The sequence below is a fragment of the Apus apus genome, chromosome Z (genome assembly GCF_020740795.1).
Source record: "Apus apus isolate bApuApu2 chromosome Z, bApuApu2.pri.cur, whole genome shotgun sequence".
In the NCBI taxonomy this organism is placed as follows: Eukaryota; Metazoa; Chordata; class Aves; order Apodiformes; family Apodidae; genus Apus; species Apus apus.
The window spans coordinates 22414952-22437315 of record NC_067312.1 but is presented as its reverse complement, the minus strand read 5'-3'; the positions used below and the strand labels follow the sequence as shown (position 1 = coordinate 22437315).

At 35.9% G+C, this 22364-nt stretch overlaps 1 protein-coding gene across 2 annotated transcripts in view; it reads right to left on the bottom strand.

Moving 5' to 3' along the window:
* CWC27 (CWC27 spliceosome associated cyclophilin) overlaps nt 1-22364 on the bottom strand; it is a 111638-nt gene that overhangs the window by 77374 nt on the left and 11900 nt on the right. For both annotated transcript variants that reach the window (XM_051643010.1, XM_051643009.1), the window contains exon 10: nt 19273-19448. In XM_051643010.1, the coding sequence (XP_051498970.1) occupies nt 19273-19448 (176 nt within the window). The remainder of the gene's footprint in view (nt 1-19272; nt 19449-22364) is intronic.

The window sequence follows — 22364 nt, the reverse complement described above, 5'->3', positions numbered from 1 at the left end:
ACGACTTCAGAAGGACTTGAACATTAACGTACAAGTCCAAACAATTTTTAGTATTTAATACATTTATGTCCGGGTGCTGAGATTCCAGGAAAACTAAGTTATCCATGAACTCAGTATATTTGCAACAATGGAAGCTCTAAAACACATTCACCTACAAGTACATTAAAAAGATAATTTATATTCCACTTACTTAGATTACAACATACATTATTTGGATCTCAAAGTAAGGGACAGCCTCACAAACTTGATGGAGTTTCACAAATGCAACCAGGCTATGAAACAGTACAACTATAGCAGGAACTTGAAAGGCAACAGAATCATTCTGTTATTCATTTCATGAGAAAACTATTTCACTCTTGAAAAAAACAAAAAAAAGGCCCACCTACAAAGGGAACATTTGTACTTCACCAAATTCAGTACAACATGCACAAAGTTTATGACAATAAAAATGAATGAACAATAATTACAATGTGATGATTTTACATAAGAAACATCACTCCAGATAGAAAAAAAGGGAAATAAATTTATATTTTCTGTATTTTCTTCTTCAAATACATATGAATACTAGAAATACATATTTAATAATTACATTAAAATCTTAGCTTCTCATACTTCAGATTCTTACCTCAAGCTGGTTGTGCATCATTGTATTTGTGGACCAGACATGTAAATGTGGCATTTAGCAACATGATTTAGTGGTGGATTTTGCAGTGTTGGGTTTACAGCTGAACTTGATGATCTTATAGGTCTTTCCCAACCTAAATGATTGTATGATTCCATGATTCTAAGTTAACAGTTTAAACATTTGTTACAAAATTTCTAAAAGCATACATTACTGTAGGATGAAATATCAATCTTAAAGAATTCCCACCTTCAATACATACTAAAATATTTCAAGAATCACAGATTATTTTAATTCCAGAGGTGTTTAGAAGCATGTATTTTTACAACACTACATTAATCACAAAAAATATTTGTTATAAATGTATTTTAATCTAGCAGAGTATCATTTTGAGTATTCTAGCAGAGCCTGACGAAACAATGATGGCATCACTCCTTATCTACACTTATCTTGAATGTAAGATTACTCAAAGATTTGGAGGTATGAGAAAGGAACTTACTATTTAGCCTTCAGGCATAGATGTTTAACTAAGGGTACTGGAAATATACTTACATAATAAACATTATATAGCTCCTTGCCTGCAAGAATTAGATGATGTCCTAAAAGTTCTGGTGTAAAAATAAATAATATAAAAGCAGGGAGACAGAGGTAGAACCTCACAATTTGTAATTGTTTCAAGAATTATTTTATAAACCATAACAGTAAAAAAAAGTAAGGTTTATTCTGCAAGATGGAATTAGAATTCATATTTTCTAATAGGTACTAATGGATTAATTAGCATTCTGATGAACAATACAAGAAGTTGACTATAGCTTTTTCTATCCTCAGCCTTTAGGGCCTTTTGTACTGTCATAATTTATCAGCAAGTTATTCCCATGAACAAGAGACAACATTGTCACTTTATCTTAGCAGGCATTCTTGCTGATCGTCTAGCCAGAGGGCTCTAACATTAATAGAACAATAGCCACCATTCAAAACTGTCCTTTTCTGCCAACAGACTGCAACTACCATTTCAGCAGTCAATGAAAAAAAACACAGTGAGCCTAAAGGTTACTGGGCAGTGAATTTGTGGAGGATGTGCTCCAATGAAAACACAGGCCCCCATGAATGCATTTTTCCTGCACCAATATTCTACGATCTTATTGATTACACAGCAATGAAAACAGCCGCTTAATCCTTTAAACTTCCCATTAGTAAATGGCTACAACTTTAAAGCTTTGCTTTAACCTTATATTAACATACCTGCAATGAAGATATATTAATCATTATCAGACTGCAGATACAGTTTTTCAGCTGTAAAATAGAACTATTTTGTATGCCTTTGAAGAAGTTAAATTATTTATGTAACAGTCAACAATAGCTCCTCTTTTGTTTGGCCACTGGAAATTTTGCAGGACAAATTTCTAATCATTCAAATTATGGACAGGATTTGAGGGACAGTCTATAAAACTGACCTGGAGAGTAATATACATTATGTGATTATAAAATAATCTCCAATAAGGGGTGATTAGATTAATTTGATTGCCTTTATTGAAAAATTGCCAAATAAATATAAGATTACAGCAGTTTTAATAGTAATAAGACTGTAATAGTTTTAATAGTAATAATGCTCCTTGAAAAGTATAATTGTAATTTGATTAATACATAAAGCAATACAAACTTGGTTTTCTTGGTAGGTGTTTTTTTTTCAAAGAGATTTGAATTCAACTACGTAGGAAGGGTATAAGATGGTGTCTCAATGTTGCTTTAAAATCCTGAAAAAATTTCAGCAACTATAGTAGCTTCAATTAAAAAGATTGTTTTCACTGCATCTTGCACCTCTTTTTTAAAATAATAATTTATTTTCAATTAAATTTCTACACTTGTATAGCAATTGAAGATTATTGCCACATTTAATTAAATGACTTTTTTTTTTACAAATATTTATGATATACATTATACTTATCATGAAATAGCCCAATTTAAGAAGTTACTTTTAGGAAGTTACTTTTGCAAATGAGAAAAACATAAATGAGAAGAACACAAATTCACATTTTAGAGGGCTGAAGATATTTGCTTGTTTGTTTCAAATATTACTATTTGTTTTTCTTCGGGCAATTTAACAACATGGCTACTTTTAGATACCATATCTTGTAAACAAAATGGCTAGCAATCTATTCCTAAGAAATATTTTAGTAACTATTTAGTAACTATTTGTCTTAGACTACTGTGAATGAACAGTAAATTGCTCAATGTTGAATTGTAAGGAAAAAAAGAGTACATAAAGCATCTATGAAACAATCTGAAACAGATCATATCCTCATTATAAAATAAATAATCAGATTACTGCAAAGTAAATAGTAACTAATAACCAGAAGCAAATCTTGAAGAAGCTGTCACTTTGAGTATTTCACAGACAATATGCATTAAAAATGAAAAATAACAGCAATAATTGCAGTTCAGAGTAAGCTGAGTATGTTAATTCCATCTTCTTTTCCTGGATGTGATCATGCAACTGCTGACTTCAATTCACAATAAAACTTTTTCCATTTTGTATTCTAGTCTCTGAAACAGCCACACAAGTTACTCATTTGAGAACGTTAACCAAAAGATGGCAAATACATTGATAAAAATTATTATGGACCCTATCTTCTACCACAACAAAAGCAACAATAGATGACTGATTAATAAGCACCTATTTTGTGTACAGTGCCATTTCAGTACATATACTTTTAAAGAGAGTAATACTATAATGCCATTTCTGTAACAGTAATTTGCTATATTTAAATCACTGCTACTTTTTGCTGGTTGTTTTGTTGTTTGGTTTTTTTTTAAATAATGAATCACAAACACTGGCTCTAGAATAGTATTGAATGTACATCAGAAGTATTCTCCAGATAACAGACAATCCTAACAGGGAGTTTGCATTACTGGACCTGTTGTGCACCAATGCAAGTGAGCTAACCTGTGACATCAAGACTGGAGGCAGCCTAAACTGCCATGAACAAGCACTGGTGACATTTGTAGTCCTGAGGAGAACGGGACAGATGAAGAGTAAAAACAGTACTCGGAATTTCAGGAAAGCAAACCTTCAGCTGTTATAGGACCCCCTGGAAAACTGCCCTCAGGGACTAGGAAGCAGAACAGAACTTGCAAATCCTTAAGGATGCTTTCCATTGATTGCATGATGTTGATCTTCAGGTGTAAGAAATCAGGAAAAGAAAGAAGGAGGCTAGCTTGGCTGAGTCAAGAGCTGCTGGTCAAAATAAAAGGGCAAGAAGGCAACACACAGGCAAAGGAATCAGGGACAGGTGTCCTGCCGATAGTATAAGGATGCTGCCTGGTTGTGTAGGGATAGGGGACGAAGGGACTTTGAGCCGCCCTGAGGAGAAGAACTTGGGGGTACTGGTACCTGAAAAGTTGGACGTGAGCTGGCAATGTATGCTCACAGCCCAAAAAGCCAATGGTATTCTGGGCTGCATCAAAATAAGTGTGTGCAGCAGGTCAAGGGAGGTGATTCTTCTCCGCTACTCTACTGATGTGAGACCTCACCTGGAGTACTGTGTCCAGTTCCGGAGTCCTTGGCACAGGAAAGACAAGGACTTGTTGGAGTAGGTCCAGAGGAGGGCCACAAAAATTATCAGAAGGCTGGAACCCTTCTGCTATGAAGACAGGCTGAGAGAGTTGGGGTTGTTCCAACACCCTTGCATAGGCAGGGTCACCTCCCACTAGAACATGTTGCTCCAAGCCCCATCCAATCTGGCTTTGAATGCTTCCTGAGGGGGGGAACCACAACTTCCCTGGGCAACCTTTCCAGTGTCTCAAAACCCTCTCACTAAAGAATTTATTCCTATTGTCTAAGTTAAATCTACCTTCTTCCAGCTTAAATCTTTACCCCATGTGCTACGTGCCCTTCTACAAAGTCCCTCCCCAGCTTTCCTGTAGTCCCCCTTCAGATACTGGATGGCTGCTAAAATTATGTAGAGAGGAAGTATTTTCAAGATGTATTAAATAACTATTTAACTAGCTGAAAACTATGTTAGAATTAAAATATACTTTAACTATGTAAATAGCACAAAACACCAACAAAACTACTCATATACAATAACTATACTATAAACTCAATTGTCCAGACTGGATTATGTGAAAAAAGGCAGCACAATGACAGGCACCTGAGACAGCTGAGAACTCAAACTCTATGACATGGAAGGGATATCTAAATACTAAACAATACATATGCATGTTTGTGTAGTGTGTGTGTGTGTGTATATATATCTGTATATATAGATATCTAGACATAGTTTCCCTAGCTACATATGAATTTTATTCTAATATTTTTCATCACCCTCCAACTTTAAGAAGAACAGAGTTGTAAAGAACGTTTCATTACAGAATACAAAACCACAAATTAATACATTCTGTAAAAAAAAAAAAAAGAAGAAAAAGTGTTAAGTTAATAAGCATTGCCTTGAAGGAAAAGAACCACATACTTTACTATCAACTTATCTGCAATACTTTTGTTTTGAGAAGCTCACGTCATGAGCTGAAAAGTGACAATTTGAACTAAACAAGCACAACAGGTTGCCAAACTAAGATTACATCTAACAATGTTTCCCAGTACACCAGGCTCCTTCCTGCTCCTGTTGACCTTTCAACATGTGGTTCAGAGACTACTGGATTAAAGCTGTTAACAAGTGACAGGTGCAGCCAATTAACCAAGCAATGACGTAACTGTGACTTCCAGTCCTAAGCATGAGGTTTGTTCAGCAAATGATGCTTTTTCATCAATGAGCTCAGTATGGCTGCTTATCACCCAAACTTAAGAAGAACTTCAAAAGCCCTGTACCGCTCATATACTTCTCATTAAAAAGTGATTTTGCTGTGAAATTATCCAACTGTGACTATGGTATGCTTTGCTGTTCTGCAATTTGGGAGGCTGTCAAGCAATGTGTATTAATGCTTTTATTGAGAGGCTCACATATTTTCAAGTACACAATAAGTCAAAATGAGAACTAATGAAAGTAGCAGTAAGAAGTGCATGGGAGTTTAAAATCAGCCAAAAAAAGATACAGGAAACCAAGTAGTTGCAGTATAGCCAAGCAATGAATATCAACAGAATATTTTGACATCACAATTTCAAATAAAGTGTTTGCTCAACTTCAGTTCTTCATGATGGTAAAAACTATTTTAAAAACAGTTTAAAATGAAATCAATCTACAATGTTATCAACAGTCCTTTCTTAATGGTAGTTGTCACAATTTATAGTGATTAAAATTTCCCTGTGCTTGTCTTTTCTGTTAGAATTTGAGGGAGAACGTTCAGGAAAGCATTAAAGGTCTGACTACCTGAGGATGTATTCCGCTATCCAGTTGTCCTGTCCAGATCATTGCTGTTTCATGTTTTAACCTCTGCCTCATGTCTTTTTAACAGACAAGTATATATTGAACTGTAACTTCTTTGAGATTCATAATTACTTTATTTAACCGTTATTTTTCACACAAAAAGAATACTGCCATATAAAACAGCTACGTAGCACCTATGAGATTTCCTGAACCATTAATAACCCCCCAGGTCAACTGTAGACTCAAATACCTCATCATAACACATTTAACTGAATATACTAAAAGAAGTATGTAGTTTCATAAACTACTTATAAGACCTCATAGTAGTCAATGAATGACAATGTGAAATAACTCACTTATAATGAATCATAGAATCATAGAATCATAGAATCATAGAATCCTAGGGGTTGGAAGGGACCTCGAAAGATCATCTAGTCCAACCCCCCTGCCAGAGCAGGGTCACCTAGAGCACATCACACAGGAAGGCATCCAGGCGGGTTTTGAATGTCTCCAGCGAAGGAGACTCCACAACCTCTCTGGGCAGCCTGTTCCAGTGCTCAATAATGAGGAGTGGTACAATCAGTTAAGTGAAGATTTTGGATCTCCCTCAAAGTCCCAGTAGCATCAACCTGCAGGTAAGTACTCTGTGTGTCCAGGCTTACAAAGAGACAAAATCCACCCCTACCTATCACACAGATGCAACAGATGACCATACAGACACTCAACACAGGGTGAGCTGGGGGCATGGGGTGACTTCCTGGTCCAACTCAGCATCAGACACTGTTGACCTGAAGAATCATACAAAACCAGCAGGAGATCAAAAAGCATCTAGCCAGCCATACAAGTAACAACACCTGCAAGTCATCTCCAGAGACAGATCAAGTCTGAAAAGCACAAAGACATATGAAACATAAATTAATGAAACATAAAAGAGACCTGGAGACCTGGTCATGCAAGATGTAGAGAAGGCTTAGGTCCTCAATGACTATTTTGTCACCAGCAGAGACTCTCATCACACCAGCTAAGTTAGAGAAGGGAAAGGCAGGGACTGGGAAAAGGAAGATCCCCTCGCTGTAGAAGAGCAGGTATGAGAGCACCTGAAAGACCTGACAGTGCACAAATCCAGGGGACCTGATGGAATACATGCAAGGCTCCTGAAGGAACTCGCAGATAAAGTTGAAAAGCTTCTGTCCATCATATTTTAAAAGTCTTGACATTCTAGTGAAGTTCCCACTGACTGGCAAAGGGGAGACATCACACCCATTTTCCAAAAAGGGAAAAAAGGAAGGCCCAGGGAACTACAGGCCAGTCAGTCTCACTTCTGTTCCCAGCGGCTCAATGTGCAGACGGAGACCTGTGACAAGTGGTGTTCCCCAATGGTTGGTACTTGGACCACTGCTGTTTAACAACTTTGTTGGCAACATGGACAGTGACATTGAGTGCATCCTCGGCAAGTTTGCTGATGACACCAAAGTGTGTGGTGAGGTTGACATGCTGGAGGGGAGGGATGCCATCTAGAGGGATCTGGACATGCTGGAGAGGTGGGTACATGCCAACTTCATGCAGTTCAACAAGTCCAAGTGCAAGGTTCTGCACCTTGGTTGGCACAATCTCCAGCACCAACAGAAACTGGGTGGAGAATGGATTGATAACAGCCCTGAGGAAAAGGACTTGGGCGTGATTGCAAAAAAGAAGCTCAACGTGAGCCAGCAATGTGCGCTTGCAGCCCAGAAAGCCAACTGTGTCCTATGTTGCATCAAAAGAACTGTGGCCAGTAGGTCAAGGGAAGTGATTCTCCCACATCATCTCCACTCTCGTGAGACCCTACCCTGAAGTAAGAATGACGTGGAGCTCTTGATGGAAGTCCAGAGGAGGGTCACAAAGATGATCAGAGGGCTGGAGCATCTCTGCTATGAAGGCAGGCTGAAAGACGTTGGGGTTGTCCAGTCTGGAGAAGAGAAGGCTCTGAGGAAACCTCATAGCAGCCTTCCAGTACCTGAAGGGGCTACAAGAAAGCTAAGGAGGGACTTTTTACAAGGGCTTGTAGTGATAGGACAAGGGGTAATGGACTAAAACTTGAATAAGGGAGATTTAGATTAGACATCAGAAGCAAATTCTTCACTATGAGGGCGGCAAGACACTGGAACAGGTTGCCCAGAGAAGTTGTGGAAGCCCCTCTCATCCCTGGAAATATTCAAGGGCAGCTGGATGGGGCTCTGAGCAGCCTGATCTAGTGAGAAGTGTCCCTGCCCATGTAGGGGTGCTGGATTTAGATGATCTTCAAGTTTCCTTCCAACCCTAGCCATTCTATGATAAAATCAGAAAGAAACTCTAACAATAACTAGCTCCTTCCAGGCCAGGTCTGCCATCCCTCCCTTATGTTTCAAGCTCCCAACCTTCATGCAAAGACAGCTAATTTCATGGTTATGAAGCCTCTATATTCCAGAGGTTATAAGCACCATGCAGAAATGTCCAGTAATTTTCTAGAAGCTGGGTTGGGTTAAGCCTTTATGTTGCAGAAACGGGCTCAATAAGCCATGCTGACCCCACACACCAAAACAGTCAACTCCGTTGCTCTAAGAACATGCACAAGGATACACAAGCTGTCTCCACATGTCAGCTTGATAGGCTGGGCAGGACTTACTAACTTTGACTCCACATTGCAGTAATATGGTTTATACAACTTTAAAAAGTTAAGCCACATTTCTGTAGCACTGCAGAAAAAAACCACTAAAACTCAGAAGCCTTCTCAACTCTTGCACTCACTCTCCCAGCAATATTTTTTTCTTTCGTAATGACCCTTAGCTAGAAATGGGCTGATAAGAATAATGCAGCATGGCAGCAAACTACATTATTCTCTTCTGCCCTCTTTTATGACATCTGTCTCTCTGATGCCTCTAAGTAATTTCTGTAATTTATTGGACAGGGAAGATGCAGTGTAACTAATTGTCTGAGCTCTGGGATCCAAAAGAAGTAGAAAATATACAAGCTAACGGTAAGAGACAAATGCAAACAGGATAGAAGCAGCTCTGTGAAACTGTATTTTGTGCTGCTGTTCCCACTGCAATTAACAGTACTATCTGTTTTATCGGAGTTCTTCCCTCATATGAGATTCTCTAGGATCTCTGAGAGTAATAATCTGACTGGACAGCCATCCTACAGCACTAAACCACCCTCTTAACACCTTTGTGGTAATAAAGGCAATCTCTACAAAAAGTCATTCTCTACAGAAGATGGCAATACCTGGTTTAGTTAGTAGTGAAGGTAGTTTAGGACAAAGACCATTTTATCACGGTATTATTCAGCAAACCAAGAAGAAACTAATTCCCCAAATCAGTTTTTTGTCAGGTGCTCATTCAGAGAGACACCTATTTTCAAATTTAAAAGAAATATTACTTCCTAAAAGTAATTTTATTTGAAAAGATGCTCTAAATGTAATATTTGGCCATGATACTTTGAATTTACCAACACCTTTTCATTTTATATATAGAAAGTATAACGAATAAACAGCTGCACAGAGAAAAGGGGGAAGCTGGTTATTTATAATTTGTTCCTAAATGTCTGAAAAAAAAAAAAAAAGTAACAAATCAGATATTCTTTTTCTCAACTTGAGATGTTATTTTAACAAGGTAAAAATACTTTTAAATAGAAAAGTTATTATTAGATAACCATTGTCCATTTGTTTATGACACAGTCAAAGTTACTCAGACGTGCATCTTTGAGCATATATGGAAAAAACCCTGACATGTCTAAATTTTCTTTTTGTTTCATTGATTAAAGACTAAAAAATGGAAAAGGACTAACAATCTAGGAAAAAATTAACAAATTATTCAATAGCTCTTTCTGTTCTCTAAGAAAGCAAAGTATGAATTCTAGTGATTATATTTTCTTCTATCTTCTTGATTTACCCTGAAATTAAAAGAACAGCTACTAAAAATTAAACAGTACAAAAAAAAGCAAGAGGGTGATTTGCATCCAAGTGTTTTTTAAAAGACGCTTCAAGAGATATATGAGCCATGGGGAATGATGGTTGTGAATAATACAGGAGGGAAATTCTAGAGAAGTAGACTACTTATAAAGAGAAAATACAACTCAAATAATTAGAAGCTTGACATTGATAAACTGCTCTTGAGCAAAAAGAACAGAACCATTAACTTAGAACCATGAAAAAGTTATTTCTACTACTTTCAGACAAAAAGAATAGACAGCCTGTCAAAACACCTTAAGCGAAGGAAGAAAACAGCACAATGCCATGAAAGGAACATCAGAGCTCAATCTCCTTAATTTATCAAGCAAAGTTCAAGGGTGACTTGGTCACAATTTGCAAACGAAGAAGGATGTGCTAATAGAAGGCTAGCAGACAAGTGAAAAAGGGTCTAATGGTTCTAAGATGAGCCAAACAGCATACCAAATTTTTTTTTATTTACTTAACAAGAAAGGTACTTACCAAAGAAAATTTTAGTGGGGTATCTTTCAACATAAATTTCTATATTAAAAAGGGATTTTTTTCCACCAAAAGATAAGAGCAAGATAAAAGAATTTAAAAGACTTGTGGTGCTCTACTAGGTAAAACACTGGATTAAATTATCACAGAAGTATTTTCTGCCTTATCCTCTCAAAGTCCAGGCTTTTTGGATGTTTTCCATTTTCATTAGATAAACAGTTTCTTCTCATTAGAAGCAGATATACCCTTATAAGGACTCAAGTTGGGTTTCCTTTATTCCTGCTGCCACAAATTCTATTCAGAGTCTCGATTAACACATCTTAGATCTTTTGCAGAAATAATCAATGCAACTACTTGTGGTGATAATTTTCCTGAAACACATTTCTGATAAAACACCTAAAATAGTTATTCACACTTTTAATTATTAAGAAAGTCTACTATGTTCTCCATGCTTAAACTACTTTAAAGTCAAGTGATCACAAGAAACAGAAATCTGCTTGTGTAAGTTTTATGGAATAGACGCACTGAAATTCATTAAAGTTACAGTTGCTGAATAAAACAACAACACTGGTTTCTCAAAACCAATTAATTTTATTTGCATAGCTTTGCCTTAATTATATGCAAAGGATTCTGATTTAAAAGGGAGTATTTCAGTCTGTACGTATCCTTGACTGTTGACCAATAAAAAGTCTGCCCGGCAATGAACCTCAAGAGTTCATTCCTCAAAACATAATTCCTAAAATTTATTGTAATACTTATTACCATGTTTAGTCAGTTTTACTGAATACAGACTCAGTGAACTACAGTAAGACTATTAATTACAGAAATAATGACACTTGCAGCTGGAGGATTTAGCTTGCATCAAGTTTTACTCCCCTGTTCTCAAACTCCTGTATCCTCAAAGAGACACAAACTTAAGCTGCAAGAAATTATCCAATTTACCACTTGTTTCAAGCAAGTAATCTCACAGAAAGAACATTGAAAGAAAAAGAAAATAAATGTCAAATTCTACACTAAAATGTAGCAGTATAGATACATTCACACACACACAAATTCTTAAAATTTTTGATACTTCATTATGAAATACTTTTCATAAATACCTATGATTAAATTACATTCAGAAGCACAAAGGGCACTGAAACATGTTTACAAGCATGTAATTCAGAAATGTAAAAATATCACTTTACAATATGATACCAAAATATTAGTCATTTTACTATCTTATCCAAATTCTCAGTAAGGCTGCCCTTCTCTAGGACCACAGACTCCATGTATGGTGCGCTACAGGGAGATCTAATACTATTTACACTAGTGTGATTCAAGGTAAAATTCAAGAGATCAGCACAAAGAGGTAGAAACCAATACGTAGCATCACTGGCTGCACAGAAACATCGGAAAGTTCTGGTTGGAAAAGACCTTTAAGGCCATCATGTCCAAGCATTAACCCAGCACTGCCAAGTCCACCACTAAACCATGTCCTTAAGCACCACACTTACCATCTACATGTCTTTTAAATATCTCCAGGGATGGTGACTTTACCACTTCCCTGGTCAGCCGACTCCAATGCTTGACTACTCTTCTGGTGAATTTTTTTTCCTAATATCTAACCTAAACCTTACCAGGTGGCAACTTGATTTGCAGACAACTCAGGTAAGATCTGTACTAAAAAAAATCACCAGCATGTTAAGTGTTATAAACAGGATAGAAAATAATATGAAATGTGGCTTTTTATCTAAGATAATAGTAGCTGCAATCTTGGAGGTGAAAAAAAAAAAAATAAAATAAATAAATTAATAAATATAATAGCAGTTATCTTCACTGTCTAAAAGATTTCAAAATCATATCTGGTTACCTAACAAGAGTCAAGTATGTAATTTAGTTTTACTACTAAACTACCAACTACTACTATCAACTACTATTAAAAATTTAACTTGTTAGGAAAAAATTGAGTTTCATTTCTTTTTATTCAGGAACCATTATTAATTACAGAGATTCTATAAACAGAATCTGAAAACCAAGATAAATTGCTCTACACTGTATTAAAAGTACCTATTACCTACTTGGCTCTGCAGTAAGGCATGTAAAATAATAAAAATGTTGAATTATACCATGACTTGATTGTCTAGAGACAAGCGCAAATGTAATAAATAAAGAAAATGTTTGAATATACTGTAGTTATTCATCACTACAGCACCACTTTAAGATGTACTGCTTATATTTACAGAAAATGTACTCTATAACTAAAGTAAAAACCTCAAAAATTCTCTTTCCATGCTACTCAACTCTGATGAAACAAAGAAAGGAAATGGAGCACGAACATTTAGCAACTAAAAAGTACATGGCTACACTACCGTTAAAATGGTCTTGTAATGTTACAAAAATAAGTACATAAATAACATTACATGTGCAACTAAAGAACTGAGAACACTCCAACCCTTTGAAATTACACCGTACCCACAATATAGCGCTAACAATTCACAGTGTAATAAGGATTACACATTCTCACCTTCCATCATGCTAGCTTGTATTTTCACGGGTCATCTAAGCATCCTTTTTTCCAGGTGACTAGACAAATGCACACACAAACTTCACCTAAAAATACACTGACTCTTGCCAAGTAGCAGCGGGATGAAATAGACCACAGTAACAATCCCGTCTTTGTCGCAGGCTAACACTATACCTATTAACACGCTTTGATGCTTAGCCAAGAAAAATCTCAGTGCTGGGATTCTGGGTTTTGTGTCCAAACAATCTGGGTTTGTGTTCAATATAGTATAGTCTGCTTTTAAGTTACTGCCAATCATTAACTCTACAAAGAGTATGTCTGGGATTACTTTTTCTTTACAATGAATGTTATTAAGGTAAAGAATACAGAAAAATCTATATTGTTTTGAAAAGAATAAATTAATCATGCAATCCTTAGCACTAAGTAAATGGTCTTATTCAGAAAAATAAGGTAGTTCTAGAACCAATTCTGAAGTAATTTTTCTTCCTTTTATGTCAGCTATGTATGTCAGAAACACTGAATTTCTTGAACATATGAAAATGCAAATTAAAAGGAAAACACTGGCATTTTAAATTTAAGGATTCATTTTTACCAAAGGAAAAGATAAATTCTTCCATTTTCTGAGACAACAAGCAAGTAACTGATCAACATTTCTAAGGAAGAATGGATAAAATGTAAAACATTACACTTAACCAAAGCAACTATTACTGCTTTCCTTAAAATTAGTCAGACTGAAGTGAGTGATACCTCGTGCTCTGAGGAAAAGAAGTATGTAAAACAAAAGAAAACAGAAATAAAGTGTACTTCAAAAGAATTAGTACTATGATATTAGTTGAGAAGATGAGAAAAATCCTAATAAACAAATGACTTGATAAAACATGTAATTATTAAACCAGAAGTGAGTATCAGTCAAGGTTCTAGGTCACAAGATGCCGTCCACATTTCTCTTTAAGAGTTACGTCTAAATGTTTTAAGCAGTGTGCTGTGGGCAGAAGGTCATGCACACTTTCTACAGCACTAACACTTGCTTAAAAGCCTCTTTCCTTTGACAGCTTACTTCTGGCTCTGGCTTCGTAGCTGACTTTTTAAACTTGATTTACTGGGATTTTATAAGGGATCTGTTTTACAAGGAACTCCATAAGCAACTGTAACTGAAGAAAAAAAATGGCAGGAAAAAGTGGCCAAGGGCACAGGAAGGGAAGGTGATAATCTCTTGAGCACAGCCTTATGAAGAAAAAAGTTACTTAGTCTCAGGGATAAGGACTTTTTCTGTCCTTTTAGTAAAAATATTTCTTCCTCTCCTTTAGCCTTCATGCCATAAAATGACTGTCAAATTCCAGTCCTTAGGAATTTCACTGGTTCTCAGGCTTATTTCTATGAACTTTTACTTCCATTAATAGTTTCACAGGAATTACTGAGTCATGTAAACATTTGCAGAAGTGAGCAATTTCCATATGACTGTGGAGAAAGGGCAATTCATAAATTAGCAATTTGTTTTCAAATCCATATTGAATTTATATGCTGTGATAAGTTAATCAAAGCATACAAAATACATAAAAACTAATGTGGAAACCTATCAAAACAAACATCTGAAATGTACGTAGGTATGATTAAGATATTACGAGGTCTGTGAGTGAGTCTGTATGGTATCATTACAAAGCTAGGATAACAATACCAAAACAAAAGATTAAGAAACTATTTCCCTTCCCTTCTTTTGGATACTCTGGAAATATATAGGTCTGAATGTTTTTCTTTTTCTTCTTATATCTAAAGTGAATTTGTGTATGTATGACTTTCAACATTAACCATAGTTAAGATCAAGTAAGGCACCAGAAAAATATCAAACATTAATTTTTTGGGGAAGTAATTTATAAAACACAGACACTAGAAGAAAAAAAAGTTGCTTAGAAATTACAAAGATGTATAAGTTTATAAGTTAATACTTTTCAAAAGGCAGAAGCTTAAAAGATCTCAACCATACTGGAATTTAAAAGAATTAAACTCTTTTCAGCACTAATTTAAAATAATACATCAAAGTAAGTTCCTGTTTCAGATTTCTTCATTAAAGTCGCATTGACTTAGCTTACCGTAATACCATTCCCACTGTTTTTTGATATGCAGACAATGAATTTCCATCAGTTTCTGTCTGTGCTTTTTCTCAACATTACAGAGGGGGTGGGGGGAGCGGGGGGCAAGTTTTCCCTTTTCTATCAGGTAGCTCCAGCTCACACATCTGCTCCATTGCTGCAGCAATAAAGCACAACAGATGTAACACAGACTTAAGAGTATTTAGGATTCAAGGCAGTTCCACCTGCAAACCATAGGAGGCATGTGTAAATCAGAACCACCACAATGCACTTACAGTGCAAATTAGGTATTATGCGGTATAATGATATTTCATAGACCATTATTTTGTCTACTAAATTTCTAACAATCTCAAAGTTCTTCAAAGTAGTGCCGTGCTTAAGCCATGTCACAACTCTGACTTTATGCTGTTTGCCAAATGTACAGCAAGGACTGTTTGTAGCAGCACCTACACTTACACAGAAAAAACAGAAAATGTGTTGTAACTTTCTGTATTCTTATATTGTAAAGTCAATTAATAATTAATGAAATAACTTAATTCCTCCCTCACAGCTAATGCTTCCGAATCTTTACCTATTCAAGCACAGTTTTCTTCAGATTCCCATGAAGTGCTCCTCTAGAGAAAGAACACTCTCCTCATGTATACCAAAAATGTTTAGGTAGGTACTACCAGCATAATACAGGAATTGTAGCTCCTACACACTTGCCAGGTCTTTGCAGCCAAATTGACGTGCTTGAATTAATATCTTTTCAGGAACAGATATGATGAGTAACCAAAACTGTTTAATTCAGTTATGTTTAGGATGCACTGTATCTAAGGCAAATGACTAACCTAATGAAACTCTACTTGGACACAGGTTGACAAAGATACAGAAAACCAGGAAGACTGAAATACTGCTCTGTATGTATATAAGCATATTTCATATGACTAGTACTTTCCATCTGAGAGCTACTGCTCCTCCAAAGCGCTTTTGAAACATTTCAAGAGTGAAAGAACAGAAATAGAAACCTGAATCTGTTAATTACTGAAAAACAACCAGTATAACATTTGAAACAGTCCTAAGTATGCTTAATGTCATAAAAGACACTAAAAGTTAGGATTTAAGAGAAAACATTCTTACACACTGCACTGAAACAGGACTAGTTGGAAAGATTTAATATTCAGCATTAGATGAGCTTTTGCACTTTTCCAGAAATACTGGTTAGAATTTGATAGGTTATTAAATAGATGCAGCATACAATTTGAGGAGAGCTGCAGAAATATTGCTAAGAAAGGCTGATGTGGGCACTGTATAAATAAAAAAGGAGGTAAAAGTAAGAAAAAAAGCTATTGCTCTCTGTATACAGCAATAGTAAGACCAGTAAGTCATAACTTATGAAAGTTCTTTAAAGAAGGCTGATAAATTGTAGAAAATACAAAAAAAAGCCAAAAAGTGATTTGAAGACTGGGTAAAATGCCTTGCTGTGAAAGACTGAAAAAACTCAATAGGTACAGGTTATCAAAAAGACAGAAAGGATCTGATTAGAATTTAAGTAGTTGCAGAAAAAATACAGCTTACTGCAGTGAACTTAAAAAAAAAAAAAAAAAAAAAAAAGCACAGCAAAAACAATTAATTGGCTACAAGTTGCACTTAGACAAATTCAAATGTGTAACTGGATGAGATACTGTTAGGGGCAAGGTATGTAAATACTTGAATAGATTACAGTCACTGGGTAAATACGGACCAAACTACATTGTCTTGATATCTACAAAATACATATGAATGCCTTTCCTGTTCAGCTGCATCCAAACAGTGAGCTCAAACCAGGGGTAACTGGCAGTAAATTATGGCATGAGATACGCAGTTTATGTAGTGGCCTCCTCTGTCTTAAAACACTATTAACAGAATACCTGAATTTGCTATGAAAACAGCAGCAGTTCTTCAGGTATAGTGAAGTTTGCAGTCAGCTGCAAAAAGTTCTAACTCAAGAACTCATAAATTCTTATTAATGCACAATTTATATTTCCTGGTGCTAAACTGAAAATCAAGGACTAGACAAGGACCAACAGTAACAGTTAGACCTGGTTTAAGAAAATGCTAGTTGAATAAGAAATATATTTAATAAATTGGAAAGAGCAATTATTGTGAAAAAAAGAATACCAGAGTTCTATCTAGAAATAGATAGAATTCATGTTCCAAAGTGAGTAAGTAGCTGTAAGTATATGGTATTCACATCACATTGGCACTGCCTACAAAGAAACAACATTCACAAAAAAATATACAAGTAGATTCCTGAACACAAGATGAGATAGTGGATTATTTAAACTGGAAGTTTAAATAAAACACCTGCAGACATACACATATAATTTAAAACCAAATTTGCCTTTGCTAAACCCATACTGACTACTTCCCATCACCTCTTCTCCTTCACATGCCCAGAAATAGCTTCCAAGAGGACATATCTTACTATTTGTCCAAGGACCAAAGTAATGCTGCCTGGCTTATCCCTATCATGATTGCCTCTTTTTAAAATGGTTGAAGTAACATCCTCCAGTCAGAAGATCTCCTCAGCGTTTCAAAGATTACTGACAGCAGCTTTACAACTGTATATGAAAAACTGTACAGTCAACTGTACTCTACTTGCACTCAGGTCTTGCAAACAAAAAGCAGTGAAAATTTTTAAAACATGGGAACTAGAAATAAATAGCACCCGAGCTCCACCTACAGGATGAAAATGTAAACCAAACATTTTTATTTACCAAACTACGACTGTTTACTCTGAAGCCTTCAGATGATCACTTGAAGCCACTGCAACTATACAAACTTCAAGTAATGCTGTTAAATTTGATTACTATTGCTATGATGGCAAACACTTCCTCTATCTGTATACATTCCTTCACATAAACAGTTGTCTTATACTTTGAAGTTTAGGTGGAAGTTTTCAAACAAAAAAAATGACAGACCTGTGGAATTTCTCTAACAATCTGCCAGAATTAGTGGGATTTTTTTTTTTCTGAGTCTTCTATGTAACACAAAATTGTAAAGTGTCTCAAATTATTTTTTTAGAACATCCTCAAAAGCTTAAAATGTATACTGAATTAACTAAAATTAAATTCACCATTTGAGCTCTCCAAGAATGCTTACATTTAGAAGCAGTACTGGATCTCAGTACCATGAATCTGAGGTGTCTGTTATAGTTTCCATATTCTTCTGAAACAGATAAGCAAACTTCTGACTTTACAAATGGATTTGTAATAGAAGAAACAGGACTGCTACAAATGAATACAGATTTGTAGAAAAACCCTTACATGTTAAAAGACTGTAAAAATATTCTAAAAAACTTCTAAAAAATATTTTTAGAAGTTCAGTTATTCTATTAGCACATTTAAATACCTGATGAGATGAATAATTGATAGGTATCAGACATTTCTTGCCCCTCTGATATGTTAGTAGACGTTAACCTTCAAGGTATGTATGGTGGATCCAACTTTTTGATATTTGCACCTCTCACAGCTATGTCTGCTCAGATCAACACACACTTGGACTACAGTAGGTAGTGAAGTTCCGTGAGAATATTATAATTAATCTTTGGCACACTTACAAAAATGTCACTCTTACAGACAATTAAAAATTGGTAATGTTTATCTTCCTTTATCTCATCAAATCTGAAAGACCATAACACATTATATATAACAAACAGTACCATGCCTTTGATTCTCATGCCAGAAGATGCAGACAATTATTGTGAAATACTGCTACAGAATCATAATAGTCAGCCTAAAGCTAATTTAATAATTTGGATACAGTGTTACATTACTAAACACAGACATATTCCAACTCTTCAACAAAAGCCCTAGATAGTATTTATTGGTATGGTACTAATTGCAATGTTGAAAAACTGGCAGACTGTAAGACTGACTATTTTCTGTTAGTCTCAGTGGTGGATGTCCATCAGGTGTTATCACAGATAAAGAAGCCACAAGACACAACACTGTGACTTACAACTGTGAATAAAGACACAGTAAAGCATGATAAATACATACAATTACTTTTACTTTCAAAACTCCCAAACAAGGTATAAATAAGTTTTCACTCTAGCAAAATGAAACTGAACTGTTTGGCTCAACCTGCCCAATGTAACTAAGAAATGGGACAGCAAATTGGCAATTTCATCTTCCACAGTTGGGCATGGATGGGTGGGAATAATTTTAATATAATACTAATGAATCAATGTAGTTAACAGCAAAACTGGAAATGAGCAGAAAACCTAACTGTAAACAAGCTGAAAGAAGGAAAAAAAGCATTATACTTACCTGCGACTAGTTGTTTTCTTTTCTGTCTTAGTTTCTTCATCTTGAAGCTGCTGTTTAGCATTTTCACTTGTATCAATCTTTAACTTCTTGGCAATACGTTCTTTTATTTGAAACCTCTCATTGATAGCAGCATCTCCTTCTACGCTATCAGCATCTTCATCATGTTCTTCTTCATCCTTTAATGATTTAAAATTATAAAACTCCTTCATCTTTAACTACAGAACGTTGAATACGTGGAAATCTATTCTTAGAAAAATAATCCCTTACAAAAATACCCCACATTTTAAAGCTGTATTTAAAAGCAAACTTTTAAAATAAATATATCCTTATTTGCTTCAGATAGAACAAAAAAAAAAAAAACAAAAAAAAAAAAAGAAGAAGAAGAAATACAATAATTAAATATTTTTTCATACATAAATTACATCTTTTCTGTATGGCTTGAAAAACTAAAACATTCTGTTCTGGACTGTAAACCCTTGCAGGTCTGCAGAAGACCTCATAGCAATGTGGTACTAGTCTGGTATTTGTATCCAGAATTTGACAAATATACAAACATACATTCAATCTTCTTAGTTGGCTGGCCTGTAGCAGACCCCCCATTATGACGTCCCCTGTCCCTGCATTCCTTTTAATTCTGACTCATAAGCTCCTGGCCAGCTCCTCATCCATCCCCAGGAAGACTTGCACTCCAGGATGGAGCATACATTGTTTGACATAGGATACAATAAAACTCTCTCAAAGAAAAAATAAAATATATCTCGTTTATCTTAACAGAGAAATTATTAGGGAGATGAGGGGATAACAGAATTCAATGGCAGGGGCAGAATCCAGAAAAAGAATATGAAAGGACTGTGTTCAAGGTGTTTAACAGTCAAGGATAAAGACAGGTTACTGGTGGAGATTTGGCTAGGGCTTAGGTAAGAGCATTTCACTGAAAGACAAATAGAATTGGATAGGAAATTTTCCAGAATACAAATTGACACCTCTTGAAAAAATTCAATTGCTAAGCAGTTAGCTAACTAAAAATTATAGAAATCTGAATAACAGAAGGGAGATTCCATGGAAGTATTTTAAAATGGAAAAGACAAAATTTTTCAACCTGTCCAACTCATCTGAACCTCCTACTTCCCACATCTTCCACTGCCCTCACCCTGCACAGGACCTGATCAGTCGTCTTTAAGGGAAACACTGACAAAATAGGATACAACCTTCCTCCTCAACTCCCTCCCCCTCCCACAGCTCTACTCTTTTCTCCTGCCCAGTCTCCTCCTTCAGTCCCTCTACTGTCTCATTAACTCCATCTGATCTTCTGTCTTTCAGAATCACAATTTTCTCAAGTCTCATTACCAGCTAATATGTTTAACACAGTTCCACCCAGAGTGGGCTACACGACAGCCGAGGAGGGAAGCAGCTGTTCAGTTGGATGATGGTGTGCCCGTAGTGACAAAGAAATGCAAAACTGCCTACCTGGAAGCTGTACTAGCTTTTGCTGCTACTAGTAAAGTCAAAGGATCTGACTCTTCAAGTATGAAATGTATGACATTGAGGACTCTTACAGTAAGAGAAACAGGATGATATTTAATAGCCTGAACAGCAAGGTCAGGCACTTAGAGAATAATAACAAGAGTTTTTCTTACAGACTAAGGATTTGTGATTAACAGGGAGGTAGGCAAACCTGGTGTTATTAGTTTAATTGCCGATCCCCTGCTCATTGGATGGCTATAAAACTACCAACATGCTGCAGCTGTGCAAATGCAAAAGTGACCCTGTGATGTGTTAACTGAAATATATGCAAGAGAGATGGCAAATGGCAAAATACTAGTAATACTTTACCAGGCTCAGATAACTGTCTGGAATGCTAGATTCCAGCTAAGGTATTTCAGTGAAATGAAATATAAGGAGAGCACCTGCAGGAAAAAAGCCTTCCCATCTTCTACTTCATGGCATTATAATAATAGCATTCTAAGTAATTTAAATAAATTTAAATAAATATACCTAACATGTCACTATTTCTATATTCCCCAAATCTGGTTCACTTCACAAATGGCTATTTGAACATCTGAAGAATTATTAATTAAATAACATTCTCAGAACCCTTCTGACACTTAAAGGCTCCTGCACAGCTGGAATTACAGTAGACAGGAGTTCAAGAACCTGAATTCATACTATGTTTTCTGGAAAAAAAACAACAAGAAACAGGTTGGAAGCAGACTGTTTTCTTCTGTTTTCCATTTTTAGGGATAGACTGTGTCTTTCCTTCATTTCCACAGTCTATCAACTAAGTGTGCATGGTAGATAGATATGGAAGACAGTAATTTTCAGGATTCATTCTGGGGAATAGGAAACTCCATTCCCAGTCAAACATTACATCCTCATCTCAATAGCAACTCAAAGGGGTTCCCCCATGGCCTACGGCTGGAGGCAAAGACATACTTCACCTAGCAACCTTACTCTGCAGCATGTATGACAAATTCATAGAATGGCTAGGGTTGGAAGACTATCAATGCTGTAATCCCGTCATAGAAGATCACCACATTTGTCAGGCATGACTTGTCCTTAGTGAAGCTGTGTTGTCTGCCATCAATCACCCCTTGTTTTCCACGTGCCTCCATGATCTTACCGAGCACGGAGGTGTGACTGACTGGCTTACAGCTCCTTGGGTCTTCTGGTTAAAGGTCACTGCTTGGTTATTCCTGTGATAGTCTTCATCAATACAATGTAAGTGATAAATATTTACTGAAATGTTGTTTCCTTGAAGAAATCTTTCCAACAGGACTCTCACTCATACACACTATTGTGACATACATACATGTCACTCTGTAGCACATCCCTTCCCATACATCTAACCTACTGACTGAAATATCTGGTAAGCAGTTTCTATAAAGTGCAATAGGTAGTATGCAGTAGTAACTCTACCCTATGAATGCTCACAATGGTCAAACCTTAGAACTCTCACACGGTCTGCAGCCCTTTGTTGGAAATCTGACTGGAGCTTGTTTTCTAAAACACTGAGAAGTAGCACTTGTTCCTCTAAGAAAATCCAATTCACATACAGTAAAAAACAAATACTTATTTGTAAACAAAAAAGTTAC